The sequence below is a fragment of the Tachysurus vachellii genome, chromosome 11 (assembly GCF_030014155.1).
Source record: "Tachysurus vachellii isolate PV-2020 chromosome 11, HZAU_Pvac_v1, whole genome shotgun sequence".
Taxonomy (NCBI): Eukaryota; Metazoa; Chordata; class Actinopteri; order Siluriformes; family Bagridae; genus Tachysurus; species Tachysurus vachellii.
This window is the reverse complement of record NC_083470.1, coordinates 2,717,047-2,732,500: the sequence shown is the minus strand read 5'-3', so window position 1 is coordinate 2,732,500 and position 15,454 is coordinate 2,717,047. Positions and strand designations below refer to the sequence as shown.

At 49.2% G+C, this 15,454-nt stretch overlaps 1 protein-coding gene across 6 annotated transcripts in view; it reads left to right on the top strand.

Annotated features, from left to right (window-relative positions):
- Positions 1-15,116, top strand: part of mllt1a (MLLT1 super elongation complex subunit a) — a 27,404-nt gene extending 12,288 nt beyond the window's left edge. Inside the window, exons 4-12 of one of the 6 annotated variants that reach the window (XM_060881102.1) lie at positions 1,311-1,454; positions 5,014-5,139; positions 6,007-6,678; positions 6,861-6,948; positions 7,257-7,368; positions 8,136-8,241; positions 9,066-9,143; positions 10,250-10,321; positions 11,928-15,116. In XM_060881102.1, the coding sequence (XP_060737085.1) occupies positions 1,311-1,454; positions 5,014-5,139; positions 6,007-6,678; positions 6,861-6,948; positions 7,257-7,368; positions 8,136-8,241; positions 9,066-9,143; positions 10,250-10,321; positions 11,928-12,056 (1,527 nt within the window). In that variant the 3' untranslated portion in view covers positions 12,057-15,116. Of the gene's footprint in view, positions 1-1,310; positions 1,455-5,013; positions 5,140-6,006; positions 6,706-6,857; positions 6,949-7,256; positions 7,369-8,135; positions 8,242-9,065; positions 9,144-9,233; positions 9,856-10,249; positions 10,322-11,927 lie in introns of those variants that run through there. The other 5 variants (XM_060881101.1, XM_060881100.1, XM_060881099.1 and 2 more) reach the window with 5 other exon arrangements.
- Positions 15,117-15,454: the final 338 nt, after the last annotated feature.

Sequence of the window (15,454 nt, the reverse complement as noted above, 5' to 3'; positions counted from 1 at the left end):
GTCGTGAGCTGGGGCTGGTGCAGGGAGTCGTGAGCTGGGGCTGGTGCAGGGAGTCGTGAGCTGGGGCTGGTGCAGGGAGTCGTGAGCTGGGGCTGGTGCAGGGAGTCGTGAGCTGGGGCTGGTGCAGGGAGTCGTGAGCTGGGGCTGGTGCAGGGAGTCGTGAGCTGGGGCTGGTGCAGGGAGTCGTGAGCTGGGGCTGGTGCAGGGAGTCGTGAGCTGGGGCTGGTGCAGGGAGTCGTGAGCTGGGGCTGGTGCAGGGAGTCGTGAGCTGGGGCTGGTGCAGGGAGTCGTGAGCTGGGGCTGGTGCAGGGAGTCGTGAGCTGGGGCTGGTGCAGGGAGTCGTGAGCTGGGGCTGGTGCAGGGAGTCGTGAGCTGGGGCTGGTGCAGGGAGTCGTGAGCTGGGGCTGGTGCAGGGAGTCGTGAGCTGGGGCTGGTGCAGGGAGTCGTGAGCTGGGGCTGGTGCAGGGAGTCGTGAGCTGGGGCTGGTGCAGGGAGTCGTGAGCTGGGGCTGGTGCAGGGAGTCGTGAGCTGGGGCTGGTGCAGGGAGTCGTGAGCTGGGGCTGGTGCAGGGAGTCGTGAGCTGGGGCTGGTGCAGGGAGTCGTGAGCTGGGGCTGGTGCAGGGAGTCGTGAGCTGGGGCTGGTGCAGGGAGTCGTGAGCTGGGGCTGGTGCAGGGAGTCGTGAGCTGGGGCTGGTGCAGGGAGTCGTGAGCTGGGGCTGGTGCAGGGAGTCGTGAGCTGGGGCGAGTCGGGGCTGGTGCAGGGAGTCGTGAGCTGGGGCGAGTCGGGGCTGGTGCAGGGAGTCGTGAGCTGGGGCGAGTCGGGGCTGGTGCAGGGAGTCGTGAGCTGGGGCGAGTCGGGGCTGGTGCAGGGAGTCGTGAGCTGGGGCGAGTCGGTGCGGGTGCAGGGAGTCGTGAGCTGGGGGCGAGTCGGTGCGGGTGCAGGGAGTCGTGAGCTGGGGGCGAGTCGGTGCGGGTGCGGCGACTCGGTGAGCTGGGGGCGAGTCGGTGCGGGTGCGGCGAGTCGGTGAGCTGGGGGCGAGTCGGTGCGGGTGCGGCGAGTCGGTGCGGGTGCGGCGACTCGGTGCGGGTGCGGCGACTCGGTGAGCTGGGGGCGAGTCGGTGCGGGTGCGGCGACTCGGTGAGCTGGGGGCGAGTCGGTGCGGGTGCGGCGACTCGGTGAGCTGGGGGCGAGTCGGTGCGGCGACTCGGTGAGCTGGGGGCGAGTCGGTGTAGGTGTGGCGACTCGGTGAGCTGGGGGCGAGTCACTGCTGATTGAATCATGTTGTAACCCTGAATATTTCTTGCTGCAGGAGGAGCCAAAGAAGGTTCTTTTTAACTACGACCTGTTCCTGAACCTGGAGGGCAACCCACCTGTCAATCACTTGCGCTGTGAGAAACTCACCTTCAACAACCCGACCCGAGACTTCCGCAAGAAACTGGTCAGAGCTGGAGGAGTGAGTGAAGGACTGAAGGCTTCTGGTTTTAAAGACTAGTATAACATTGTTATAATAATAATATGTTTACTAACTGACATCATTTTGACCTACTGACTGAATTAGTTCCTGACCTACTTGATCGATCACAGATGAATACGTTGTTCATGGTTTCATCTAGACGTTCTTTTACGAGTTGTAATAATGACGTCTCGACTCAGGGACGTTTTGTTTACTCTGAAATCCCAGAACGACGACGACAACAGACCGCAGCATCAAGCCGGCCATCTAACTTTCCAGTAGATGTTAGCGGGTCATTTTTGCCTTGAATGCAGATGAATGACTTATTGACTGACCTACTGACTTGTTTACTGACTTACTTACTGACTCGTTTATTGGATTACTGGCTGACTCGCTTTACTAACTGTTACTTTCTTACCAACTGACCTACTATTCGTTTATTAACTTACTGACTGACTTGTTTGCTTATTGACTCATTCACTCACTGTCTTGCTTATTGACTCATTGATTGACTTACTGACTCACTTATTGACTTACTGACTGGCTTACTGACTCGTTTATTACCCCCCTTTTTTTTTTTTACATTTACATTTACAGCATTTGGCAGACGCCCTTATCCAGAGCGACGTACATAAGTGCTTAAATCTCTAACATTGAATACATTAATGCTGGCTCACTAAGTTACATACTTAAGATACCATGAGTTTAAAACATTTGTTCAAAGTTACAATGAAAAAGTGTCAAAGGTGTTTTTTTTTTTTTAAATGCGAAAGAATTAAGGAAAGAAGTGCTAGTATACTTGCCTCTTACCCTGAGAGATGGTGGAACCAGTTGAGTGGTGCTGGTAGATCGGAGGGTGCGGGGTGCAGTGCGAGGAGTGATGAGGGCTTTGAGGTAAGAGGGAGCTGGTCCATTTTTGGCTTTGTAGGCCAGCATCAGTGTTTTGAATCTGATGTGTGCAGCTACCGGAAGCCAGTGGAGGGATCGCAGCAGCGGGGTGGTATGCGAGAACTTTGGCAGGTTGAAAACAAGCCGGGCAGCTGCATTTTGGATCATTTGCAGAGGACAGATTGCGTTCATAGGTAGACCTGCCAGCAGTGCATTGTAGTAATCCAGTCTAGAAATGTCAAGAGACTGAACAAGTACCTGAGCAGCCTGTGTGGACAGAAATGGCCGAATCCTTCTAATGTTGTAGAGAAGAAGCCGACATGAGCGAGTCACATTAGCAACATAAAAGGAAAAGGACAGTTGATTGTCCATGGTTACCCCAAGGTTGTGAGCTGTGGCTGAAGGGGAGATCAGATCGTTGTGCAAGGATATAGCAAGATCATGACCTGGGGATGAATCACCTGGGATGAAGAGCAGCTGAGTTTTGCTAGGATTAAGCTTTAACTGATGAGAAATTTCTGCCAGACATGCTGAGATCCGGTCAGAAGCTGTGGCATCTGCGGGTGGGAAAGAGAAGATAAGTTGTGTATCATCAGCATAGCAGTGGTAAGAGAACCCATGTGAGGAAAAAACTTCACCAAGAGAGTGAGTATACAGGGAGAAAAGAAGAGGACCAAGTACTGAGCCTTGTGGGACGCCAGTGGAGAGTCTGCGTGGAGCAGATGTCACTCCCCTCCATGTTACCTGATATGAGCGTCCTTCCAGGTAGGAAGCGAACCATTCCCAAGCTGATCCGCAAATCCCAAGACTCCTGAGGGTGGCTAAGAGAGTCTTATGGTTGACTGTATCAAGCGCTGCTGAAAGGTCAAGGAGGATAAGGACGGATGAGAGTTTGGCTGATCTAGCAGCATGTAGTTTCTCAGAGGCATCTAAAAGGGCCGTCTCTGTGGAATGAGCTGCTTTAAAGCCAGACTGGTTGGGGTCTTGGAGGTTGTTCTGTGAGAGATAGACAGACAGTTGATTAAAGACAATGCGTTCAAGAATTTTTGAAAGAAACGAGAGAAGTGATACTGGTCTGTAGTTACTGATGTCTGATGGATCCAGAGCAGGTTTCTTCAGGATGGGAATAACCCTTGCTCTCTTGAAAGTAGTTGGTACCTGACCAGATGCTATGGATCTATTGGCGATAGTGGTAATGAAGGGCAGAAGGTCTTGTGAGATGGTCTGGAGCATAGTGGAAGGGAGTGGATCCAATGGGCAGGTGGTAGGATTGCAAGACTGGATGAGTTTTAGAATCTCTTCTGCTATTACAGTTGAGAAATGCGACAACAAAGGTGTAGGGGAATCCATACTCTGAGATGTAAGTGCAGTCGGAGCTGAAGTGAAGTTCCGGCAGATTTCCTCAATCTTCTCCTGGTAGAAAGAAGCAAAGTCTTCTGCAGTCAGGGAGGATGAAGAAGGTGGAGCCGGGGGGTTGAGCAGAGAAGAGATGATGTTGTGGAATTTCCGAGGGTCATGTGAGGAAGCTTCAAGCTCTTCCTTGTAGAAGGAAGTCTTGGCAGAAGTCACATCTGAGGAGAACTTGGCCATGAGTGTTCAGTAAGAATCAAGATCTGCATCAAGTTGTGATTTCTTCCACTTTCTCTCTGATGATCTTAGCTCTCTTCGATTGTTGCGCAGCACATCTGAAAGCCAGGGAGCAGAACAAGAAGTTTTCTTGGGTTTAGTGGACATAAGGCAGAGGAAGTCCATAGTTGAGGAAAGAGATGAGAGGAAAGTATCTGTGGCCGAGTCCAAGGGTAGTGAGGAAAAAGACTCAGGATCAGGAAGGGAAGAAAGAGTGCCAGAAGCTACAGAAGAAGGGGAGACAGAGTAAAGGTTGCGGCGGGTAAGAGTGAGGGGGTGAGAGGTAGTTTTAGGTAGGGTAGGGAGAGTGATGGTGAAGGATACCAGGTGATGATCAGAGACGTGTAGTGGGGTAGCAGTCACATCTGTAGCTGGAGAAGGACGAGTGAAAACCAGGTCCAGCACATTGCCTCCTGTGAATGAGTCGAGAAGAGACAGGAGGGAAGAAGAATGTAGCTTGTCAGAGGGGAGGTTGAAGTCACCAAGCACTGTCAGGGGGGAGCTATCAGAAGGGAAAGCACTAAGTGTGTCCATTTCTTCCAGGAAGTCACCTAGGGGACCAGGAGGGCGGTAAACAACAATGATAACAAAGTTAATTGGAGAAGTAACTGAAATGGCATGGAATTCAAAAGAGGAGATGGTTAAATGAGACAAGAGGAGAGGTGTAAAGCACCATTTCTTTGACAGCAATAAACCTGTACCACCACCCCTGCCTGTTTCTCGTGGTGAGTGAGAGAAAACATAGGCAGAGGATAAAGCAGCTGGTGTAGCAGTGTTCTGTGGGGATATCCAGGGGATTTTTTTGGACTGGATGTGTTTATACATTAAGATACGAAAGAGATAAATAATGAGGCAAAATAGATTTTGATAAAGCTTAATAGCTTTAATAATAAATATTGGGGTTGTAGTATCACGATACTCACGGTGTCCGTATCGGGACACACTTTAAGGACTGTAGTACACTAAAGGTTCTGCAGGATAGAAGCAGTGTGTTGTTGAACATCTCGATGCTTTTACTTCACTGCTGTTCTCCTTCCTCTACTAGATTATCGTGGTACCCGAGGGGGCGGAGCTGGTGTCCAGACCGAGTCCAGACTACCCCATGCTTCCCACAATCCCTTTGTCCGCCTTCTCCGACCCCAAGAAGAGCAAAAGTGGCCAGGGGCCGAAGGTCTGGGGTTATTACATCAGTTACCTGCCCCCCGCACTCTCTCTCTCTCTCTCTCTGTCTGTCTCTGTCTCTGACTCTCCTTCTGTCTCTTACTCTCCTTCTGTGTCTCTCTTTCTCTCTCTCTCTCTCTCTCTCTCTCTCTCTTTCATTCAATCTCTCTTCCCCCTCTCCCTCTCTGTATCCTTCTCTCTCTCTCTCTCTCTCTCTCTCTCTCTCTCTCTCTTTCATTCAATCTCTCTTCCCCCTCTCCCTCTCTGTATCCTTCTCTCTCTCTCTCTCTCTCTCTCTCTCTCTCTCTCTCTCTCTCTCTCTCTCTCTCTCTCTCTCTCTGTCTGTCTATCTGACTGTCTGTCTGTCTCTCTCTCTTTTTCTCTCTCTGTCTGTCTCTCTCTCTGTCTGTCTCTCTCTCTCTCTTGCTCTCGCTCCTTAAACCATCCTCCTCTTGTTTTATCCTCATTTCACCTTCTTTTTCTTTCCTTTTTTTCCTTTCTCACAGTTTGCTATTATTTTGTCCCTCATTTCTCGGGGTAGCTTCCTGTTTATTAATGTTTACAGACAATACGTATGAATGTTAAATGAGATGTTAAATAACCTTCAGAAAACCGAGAGAAAAGTTTAAGCGTACAGGGACGAGTCAAATTCGTTCTCTCCTGCGTTGTCCGGATTTCTCTACGAAAATAAAAAAAATCCTTCCTAATTTACGTCACCAGGTTACGGTTTTTGTTTGTAAAAACTCTATAATTCTACACACCAACTTTTCCTGCTGGATTCATCACCTACCTCATATTTGGTATTTTTTGACCAATTCATACTGGAATTATAAATCTCACACTTCTTATCTCTCTCTCTCTCTCTTTCTCTTTGCAGGAGCTCAGTAAAGAAAACAGCAACATATCTAAAGCCCCCAAACCCCACAAACTGGCCAAGGAGCATCGTGAGCGTCCTCGGAAAGATTCTGAAAGCAAGAGCTCGTCTAAGGGAGATGCAGAACGAGACGGCAGCAGTAAAGGCAGCCGCGAGCCTTCGTCGTTCTCCTTGTCCTCCACTTCGAAGAAGCCTGAGATCAAAGTAAAAGAAGAGAGCAAAGCGCCGCCCAAAGCCGCTTTCAAAGAGCCCAAGCTGACGCTCAAGGAGCCCAAGATGGAAGGAACGAGTCCTAAAGGAGGTGGTCCGGGTGGAGGAGGCGGCGGTGGTGGAGGAGGCGGTGGAGGAGGGGGAGGGGCCGAGATCAAAACTGGGAGCAAGCGCCCTTCCAATGCCGATTCACCCAAGTCCAGCGTTAAGAAACCCAAAAAGGGAGGAGGGGAAAACCAGAAAAGTTCAGGAGGTGGGGCTTTTCCAGGCACCTCCCCCCGGGTCTTGTCGTCCTCTTCCTCCTCCTCCATGCCTCCAGCACCGGGTTTTGGAGACAAGAAGAGCTCGAAGCAAAGAGCGTCATGGATCAAGAATAAACCCGAGACCCCGGAGGTCAAAGAGCAGAAGAAGCTGCCCGATTCAGACGAGTCGAACTCTGACGACGAGCTATCGTCCAAGTCTGAGGTCAGAGCGAGATCAGCGCTGCAGATGGTGAAGACTGAGCGTCAGACACGCACTTTCATTTGTTAAACATTCACATTTGAATAAAAATTCTATTTCAGTGTTAAGCATTTGCCTAACGGGTCTCATTATGGATGTTGGTGGAGTGTCATTAAATCTAAATGTGTGTGTCGCCCCCACAGCAGTCTGCACCCTCCAGTCCATCAAACTCTAGTTCCAGTTCGGAGTCCAGCTCTGACTCCGACTTTGAGCCGCAACAGAAACAAGGCCAAGGTGAGACACAAGCTTCAGTCTGTCTCGCAGTCTGTCTCGCAGTCTGTCTCGCAGTCTGTCTCGCAGTCTGTCTCGCAGTCTGTCTCGCAGTCTGTCTCGCAGTCTGTCTCGCAGTCTGTCTCGCAGTCTGTCTCGCAGTCTGTCTCGCTGACTGTCTCGCTGACTGTCTCGCTGCACGTACACCCAGTTGTGTTGCTGTAATGATGCAGAAGAGTATGGGGTATCCATCATACCTCCATGTTTTAGACTTTAAATTCAGTGCAGTTGTTTTAGTAATGATGATGATTATGATGATGATGATGATGCAGGACCTCTGCGCTCCATGGTGGAGGACATGCAGTCTGAAGAGTCTGATGAAGATGACAGCAGCTCGGATGATGAGACACCAGTGAAGAACAATCCTCCTAATCGTGACTCCAGGTCTCTCTTTCCATTCCTTAACTTTTTTTTTCTTCTCTCTCTCTCACTCTCTCTCTCGCCGTCTCTCTCTCTCTCTCTCTCTCTCTCTCTCTCTCTCTCTCTCTCTCTCTCTCTCTCTCTCTCTCTCTCTCTCTCTCTCTCACTGTCTCTCTCTCACTGTCTCTCTCTCACTGTCTCTCTCTATCGCTCTCTCTCTCTCCGCTGTCTCTCTCACTCACTCACCGCTGTCTCTCTCACTCTCTCTCTGCTGTCTCTCTCTCTCTCTCGCCCTCTCTCTCTCACCCTCACTCTCTCTGTCTCTCTCTGTCTCACTCTCTCTCTCTCTCTCTCTCTCTCTCTCTCTCTCTCGCTCTCTCTCGCTCTCTGTCCCTCTCTCTCTCGCCCTCTCTCTCACCCTCTCTCTCTCGCCCTCTCTCTCTCACACTCTCTCTCTGTCCCTCTCTCTCTCTCTGTCTCTCTCTCTCTCGCTCACTCTCTGTCTCTCTCTCTCTCTCTCTCTCGCCCTCTCTCTCTCGCCCTCTCTCTCTCTCTCTCTCTCTCTCTCTCTCTCTCTCTGAGTCTATCTTTAAGCCTCTGTGCAGCACATGGGAGAGATAAAGAGAGATTTGTTTGTGTAGTGTAAACATTTACTCGCCTCTCAACACTCCATGTGTCGCAATTCTGAAGCGAAGGTTATGGAGATTTACGAGCTGATTGCTGCGACTGAAAGGAATTCCGAAAAAACGTACAGATCGCACTGCTGACCTTTGACCTCCTGTCGTCTTTAGGTTGAGTTTAGACAGCGAGAGCGACAGCAGCGACGGACCTCACCGACCCAGCCGAGACCCACCGCCCCCTGCGCCCAAACACACCTCTGCCTCCAATAATAATAAGGTGAGTCAAACCCAAGGCAGCCAATCAGAGAGCTCCGCTCAGGACAGTGACAGGACACGACTCATCACTGACATACAGCATGTAATCTCATTTAACCTGTCTGTCTGTCTGTCTGTCTGTCTGTCAGTCTCTTACATGCACACCCTCTCTCTCTCTATTTCTGTTTCTCTCTCCATCTCTTCCTGTCCTTTATTTTGTCCTTTCTTTAGGTTTTCTCACATGCACGCAATCTCTCTCTCTCTCTCTCTCTCTCTCTCTCTCTCTCTCTCTCTCTCTCTCTCTCTCTCTCTCTCCCTGTCTCTCGTTCTCTCTCTGTTTCTCTCTCACTCTCTCCGACAGTCATGTTCTCTCTCTCTCTTCATCTCTCCTTTATTCTCACATTCTTTTTAACCCATTTCTCCTTTCTACTTCGGTTATTTGACTTTCTCTCACCCACTTATTCCTTCATTTGTCCCTCCTTTTTACTCTCGTTTGTTTGATTTCTGTTTATTTTTCTCTTCGAGTCTCTCCATAATTCTCTCTCTCTCTCTCTCTTCCTCCCTTTCTCTCTCTCTCCAACCCTTTCTCTCACTCTCTCTGTCTTTCTTTCTCTCTCTCTCTCTCTCTCTCTCTCTCTCGGTCTCTCTCTCTCTCTGTCTCTCTCTGTCTCTCTCTGTCTCTCTCTGTCTGTCTCTCTCTCTGTCTCTGTCTCTCTCTCTCTCTCTCTCTCTCTCTCTCTCTCTCTCTGTGATTTAGCACAATGCTGACACACAGGTTAGGTTACTGATTAAAGCTACACTGGAGAACCAGGACCATTAAAACCTTCCTGTCTGTGTGTCATTCAGGTGACGGGGAGGAAGAGTCCCGAGCCGTGTCTGAGGCAGGAGAAGGTGATGAAGAAGGGCTACGACAAGGTAGGAAGGGTAAATCCACGTTTTCATTCAGCACTTTACACTTTGTTGAAACTGTAAAAATGAGCTTTTAACTTCTTTTGTTTTTTCCCTTCACCTCAGCAGTGACCCCGAGTTTTACACACTGTTTTTCCAGCACAAGTGGGGCACATTTGCATATTATTTACATACTCTACTGTGATTGGTCAGTGGTTTCAATTAGCATACGGCATAACCATTCTTTTTGTTCGGTTTGTATACAAATCTCTGAAATGTTCTTTTGCTAAAATCCTTACAATAATAGACGGTTTACGAAAAACGTAGATAAGTCTTTATATTAACTGTTACACACAAACCCTGAGCACAAGCAGCAGCATCATGGAGTGATTTGTTTTATTTATTTATTTATTAAAAATTATTTCAAAATCATATATTTCCTAAATTGTAATAAAATAGCATCCTAATAAAACTTATTGATCCAAAGATGTTTTAGCGGACACGAGTAATACATGACTCTTTATAAAGAATAGAAAATCTGTTTCCATCATGACTTTATCAACTCGAAAAGCATTTAAATTTGTTTTTAGTGATTGTATATAATTTGATTATAATATAATGTATAATAGGCTATTTATTTTTATTTATTTAACTTATTTTTAAATTTTTATGCAGTTTAGTAAAAATACATACAAAAGGTATCCTGCAAGAAAGGAAGGAAGTTTGTGTTTGAGAGAGTGTGTGTTGGGGAGTGTGTGTGTGTGTGTGGGGGGGGGGGTCGTGGGTGGTTGGGTGTTGTTTGTGGGTGGTTGGGTGGGTGTGGGAGAGAGTGGTTGGGTGGGTGTGGGAGAGAGTGGTTGTCTGGGTGTGGGAGAGAGTGGGTGGGTGGGTGTGTGTGATTTGTGATTGGGTCCTGCTTATGAATATTCATGACTAGTGATTATGTAGACAGAGAAGAGCATAATTTATTACACCGATTAATACACCAGCAAGATTATAAGAGTAAAATCAGGTCCATGATTCTGTTATATCTTAATATTATATAGTACTGATGCAGACTGATGATGATAAATCCAGATTTTTCCCCTATGTAATTTTTGTATCTATCTGTCTTTCTTTCTCTCTCTCTCTCTCTCTCTCAGGCATACACAGAGGAGTTAGTGGACCTCCATCGCAGACTAATGGCACTGCGAGAAAGAAATGTCTTACAGCAGGTGTGTGTGTGTGTGAGAAGGTGTGTGTAGGTGTGTGTGTGAGAAGGTGTGTGTAGGTGTGTGTGTGAGAAGGTGTGTGTAGGTGTGTGTGTGAGAAGGTGTGTGTAGGTGTGTGTGTGTGTAGGTGTGTGTGTGTGTAGGTGTGTGTGTGAGAAGGGGTGTGTGTGAGAAGGGGTGTGTGTGAGAAGGGGTGTGTGTGAGAAGGGGTGTGTGTGAGAAGGGGTGTGTGTGAGAAGGGGTGTGTGTGAGAAGGGGTGTGTGTGAGAAGGGGTGTGTGTGAGAAGGGGTGTGTGTGAGAAGGGGTGCGTGTGTGTGAGAAGGGGTGCGTGTGTGTGAGAAGGTGCGTGCGTGCGTGTGAGAAGGTGCGTGCGTGCGTGTGAGAAGGTGCGTGCGTGCGTGTGAGAAGGTGCGTGCGTGCGTGTGAGAAGGTGCGTGCGTGCGTGTGAGAAGGTGCGTGCGTGCGTGTGAGAAGGTGCGTGCGTGCGTGTGAGAAGGTGCGTGCGTGCGTGTGAGAAGGTGCGTGCGTGCGTGTGAGAAGGTGCGTGCGTGCGTGTGAGAAGGTGCGTGCGTGCGTGTGAGAAGGTGCGTGCGTGCGTGTGAGAAGGTGCGTGCGTGCGTGTGAGAAGGTGCGTGCGTGCGTGTGAGAAGGTGCGTGCGTGCGTGTGAGAAGGTGCGTGCGTGCGTGTGAGAAGGTGCGTGCGTGCGTGTGAGAAGGTGCGTGCGTGCGTGTGAGAAGGTGCGTGCGTGCGTGTGAGAAGGTGCGTGCGTGCGTGTGAGAAGGTGCGTGCGTGCGTGTGAGAAGGTGCGTGCGTGCGTGTGAGAAGGTGCGTGCGTGCGTGTGAGAAGGTGCGTGCGTGCGTGTGAGAAGGTGCGTGCGTGCGTGTGAGAAGGTGCGTGCGTGCGTGTGAGAAGGTGCGTGCGTGCGTGTGAGAAGGTGCGTGCGTGCGTGCGTGTGAGAAGGTGCGTGCGTGCGTGCGTGTGAGAAGGTGCGTGCGTGCGTGTGAGAAGGTGCGTGCGTGCGTGCGTGTGAGAAGGTGCGTGCGTGCGTGTGAGAGCGAGAAGGTGCGTGCGAGAAGGTGCGTGTGAGAGCGAGAAGGTGCGTGTGAGAAGGTGCGTGCGTGCGTGTGAGAAGGTGCGTGCGTGCGTGTGAGAAGGTGCGTGCGTGCGTGTGAGAAGGTGCGTGCGTGCGTGTGAGAAGGTGCGTGCGTGCGTGTGAGAAGGTGCGTGCGTGCGTGTGAGAAGGTGCGTGCGTGCGTGCGTGTGAGAAGGTGCGTGCGTGCGTGCGTGTGAGAAGGTGCGTGCGTGCGTGTGAGAGCGAGAAGGTGCGTGCGAGAAGGTGCGTGTGAGAGCGAGAAGGTGCGTGCGAGAAGGTGCGTGCGTGCGTGCGAGAAGGTGCGTGCGTGCGTGCGTGCGAGAAGGTGCGTGCGTGCGTGCGTGCGAGAAGGTGCGTGCGTGCGTGCGTGCGAGAAGGTGCGTGCGTGCGTGCGTGCGAGAAGGTGCGTGCGTGTACACTGGAATACACAGTGCGCACCGTAAACTACACAGTTGACATGTTTTTGTAAGAATTGTACGTTTGTGAGCTGATCAGATTCTCTGTTCCGCTCAGATCGTGAACCTGATCGAGGAAACGGGCCACTTCAACGTCACCAACACCACCTTCGACTTCGACCTGTTCTCGCTGGACGAGTCGACTGTGCGCAAACTGCAGAGCTACCTCGAGGCCACAGCCACGTGACAGGAAGCGGGGCGGGTCAGAAGGGGGGGCGGAGCTTGCCCTCATTCTCCACACCGAGCTTGAGGGTGGGCTCAAAGCGCGGCTGGAGGAAAAGCAAGAGAAGCGGCGGCGTGAACAGAATCATCAGCGAGGTGTCAGGAAGACGAAAGCACAGAGAGACGGAGAGAGAGAGAGAGAGAGACGGAACGAAGCGACGACGTCGGGGTGGCACTTCCTGTCCGAGCGGTGGCGATGTTCTCAGAGCTGTGTGATGAAGAGCACGGCCGACCTCTCGCTTTTCAGTTTGCTCACGACGCAAACCACAGCCTGCTAAAAAGTGTGTGTGTGTGTGTGTCCTTTTCATTTTTCCTTCTCTCCTCTTCCTCCAGCACTTGAGCGTTCATCCTGAAAGTAGCCATGCTCTCACATCCAGCTCCTTTTTAATATTTTCTTTTTAATTTTTGTACAGAAGTATTTTTGATGGAGGGAGACGTGAGCAAGATGTGAGAGATGAGAGATTGTAGGTTTTTTTTTTCTTTTGACGCTTAGGGCTAGCGCTTAGTGCCTTTCCATCAACCAGCCGACTGCTCGACTGACGTTCAAGAGCAGTGACGAAAGCTGTTGAAAGCGTTGTGTGACCCTCGGCGTTGCTGACGAAACACACACACACACACACACACTCGTGTGTCCTCCTTTGGTCATGCCTGATGCCTGCAAAACTAGTGTTTCCCTCTGACCGCGTCCCGTGGCTTCGCGCCTCCCAGTTTCTTGCCAGTGAGTATTAACGACTGTGTTTCGCCAAGCAGGCCTTTTAGAGACTCCTTGAATATTGTACATAGATGTGTGCAACACGCGAAAGTATTCGGGGATCATGTGTTTTTGTTTTTTTTTTTGTTTGTTTGTTTTTTTTTATATATTTTTTTAGGGTTCTCGTCGTGTAACGATAAAGTGCAGGCGTCCGGTGAACTAAAATAAAATTTGCATGGCGAAAGTGAAGCCAAACGGCGTTTAATGGAGCAGCAGCCGAGCGTGAGATGCTGTTTGTCGATTCTTGTTGTCATGGTTACTTTCCAACCTGGGTACATGTCATCAGACATCGATGTGATGTTCCAGGTTTACTCATGTAAGTCCCAGCCAGCCAATCAGAAACGAGCATTTCCCAGCGTACCGTTCTGTAATTCGTTCGAGTTAGTTGAAGCCGAGGCTGCGTCTCGAATCACACACCGTGACCTTTGATACTTTACCACACGCGAAAGGAGACGACGAGTGTTCGTTATCCTCGTACTTTAGTTCTTTAAGAGACCGAGGATTTCTCATTTCGAACAAATCGGTTTACGACCTGATTAAGTGTCGATCCCAAACGATTCATCCTATATGATTCCTCCGAATCGTTCGAACGATTCCTGTGCGGTTCATCGGTTCCCTACTTACTAAAGTTCTGCAGTTTTGCGGAGTACAAATGGAGGAACGCCGTCCATCGTCCTTGTGTTTTACTGCACACACCGTGGTTGTTTTCCCACACGCTCTCTCTTAAGCCACGTGATTTGAGACGCAGCTCGGTTCAGCTCAAAGCTGCGGAGCACAAAGTACGACAAGGAAGGTCGTGATTTGAGGATAACGAGACGCGCGCCTTCTCTGGACGTCTGCAGCGACGTCGTTACTCTCACGTTCCCTTTAAGTTCAGCGAGAAATCTTGAGTCGGTTTTTTATTTGATTTAATATTTTTACCCCTCACTGTGACTCTCGTGTTTGTCTTCTTTCTTCTCCACGGCCGGCGTTCGGCTTTCTGATGCTAATAGGTTTATGAGGATTGACAGCAGCCACGCCTTTTTTTTTTTTAACCCTGTATGTGTGTGTGTGTCTGTGTGTGTAAGAGAGTAGGAGTGAAGAGAGATGTGTGTGCGTGAGTACGCAAATCATTCAGTCCTCTATTGTGCATGAACTTTTGACTCCCCCCAAGTCCGGGTTCATGAACTCTTCGCTTTTGACCGGACGCTTTGAATCGTAAAAAGGAGGGGGGGCAGGGACGGGTCACTGAAGCGGGCGGGGCTAAGTGCTGTTTGATTGACGTCTCTGTGTGAAGCGAACCCGAGACCAGTCAGCGTGTATGTTAAATATTAGGTTCTATTTTTTATTTGTATACCTCTGCACTTTTTTTTTTTTTGGCTGTGGTGACTCGAGTACTTAATTATTTGAACTGTATTTTTAAAGAAAATTTATACGATATTTACATGCAATATGCTTTTTACTGTATTGTTTTTTTCGTTTCCTCTCACTATGATTTCACGTCGGCATGTTCGTGACTGCAGGTTTAGACCCACGAGACTGTTATTTTTATTTGTTGTCGTCGGAGTTTTCTCGGGAATCCACTACGAGCCTCGAAGAGCAAAACATGTCCTGGAGCGACGAAGCGGCCGCCGCCGCCGCACCGTGCGCCGCTCGCCTGCACCGCACCTGTGTGACGTAACTAAAAGGAGCGTTAAACACTAATCCTCCCTTTCCACTTTCACGTGGACTTCGGTTTCCTCAACCTTCTCACACGTCACTCCTTCGCTTCTTCACGTTTCCGGCTACACACGTACACACACACGTATGTATATACAGCAGACGACTCATCGGTCACCTCACACGGTTGCTCCTTCCTCTCCGGACGCTCCAGGTGCATTGTGGGATATCACCCAGAGACTGACGGGGAGGAGCTTTCTTTCTTCGTGACGCAGTGCTTGTTGTATCTTTGTGTTCTGGGGATTAAACATGTTCGGACGATGTTTTTGTTTGTTTGTTTGTTTGTTTGTTTTTTTTTTAACATACCGGGCGCATGGAACAAAGTCACGACTTTGTGGGGAATTGAGTGCCACCGTGTGGTCATCTAATGCAAGCGAGACGCGCGACGATGAACGATGTTACCTTTGTAATGTTTTTATCTCATAAAAAAGTCATATGATTAATAAACTCATGGAGTCGTAATACTCACTCACTCACTCACTCACTCGTTCATTGTTCTTCAGCTCGTCCTGTTCACACACTCCCTCGTGTACGTGGTGCATTTAAAGGTAAAATAAACACGTTTTCCGAATGTAAGCTGTCTTACTTTGGTGGCTACATTTTATTTATGTATTTATATATATATATATATATATATATATATATATATATATATATATATATATATATATATATATATATATATATATTAGTTGTATGCAAAAGTTTAGGCACCCCTGACAATTTCCAGGATTTTCATGTATAAATATTTGGGTGTTTGGATCAGCAATTTCATTTTGATCTATCACATAACTGCAGGAGACTTCAGTAATATTTCAGTAGTGAAATCAGGTTAATTGGATTAACAGAAAATGTGCAATAGACATCAAAAAAAATTAGACAGGTGCATAAATTTGGGCACCCTTCGCCATTTT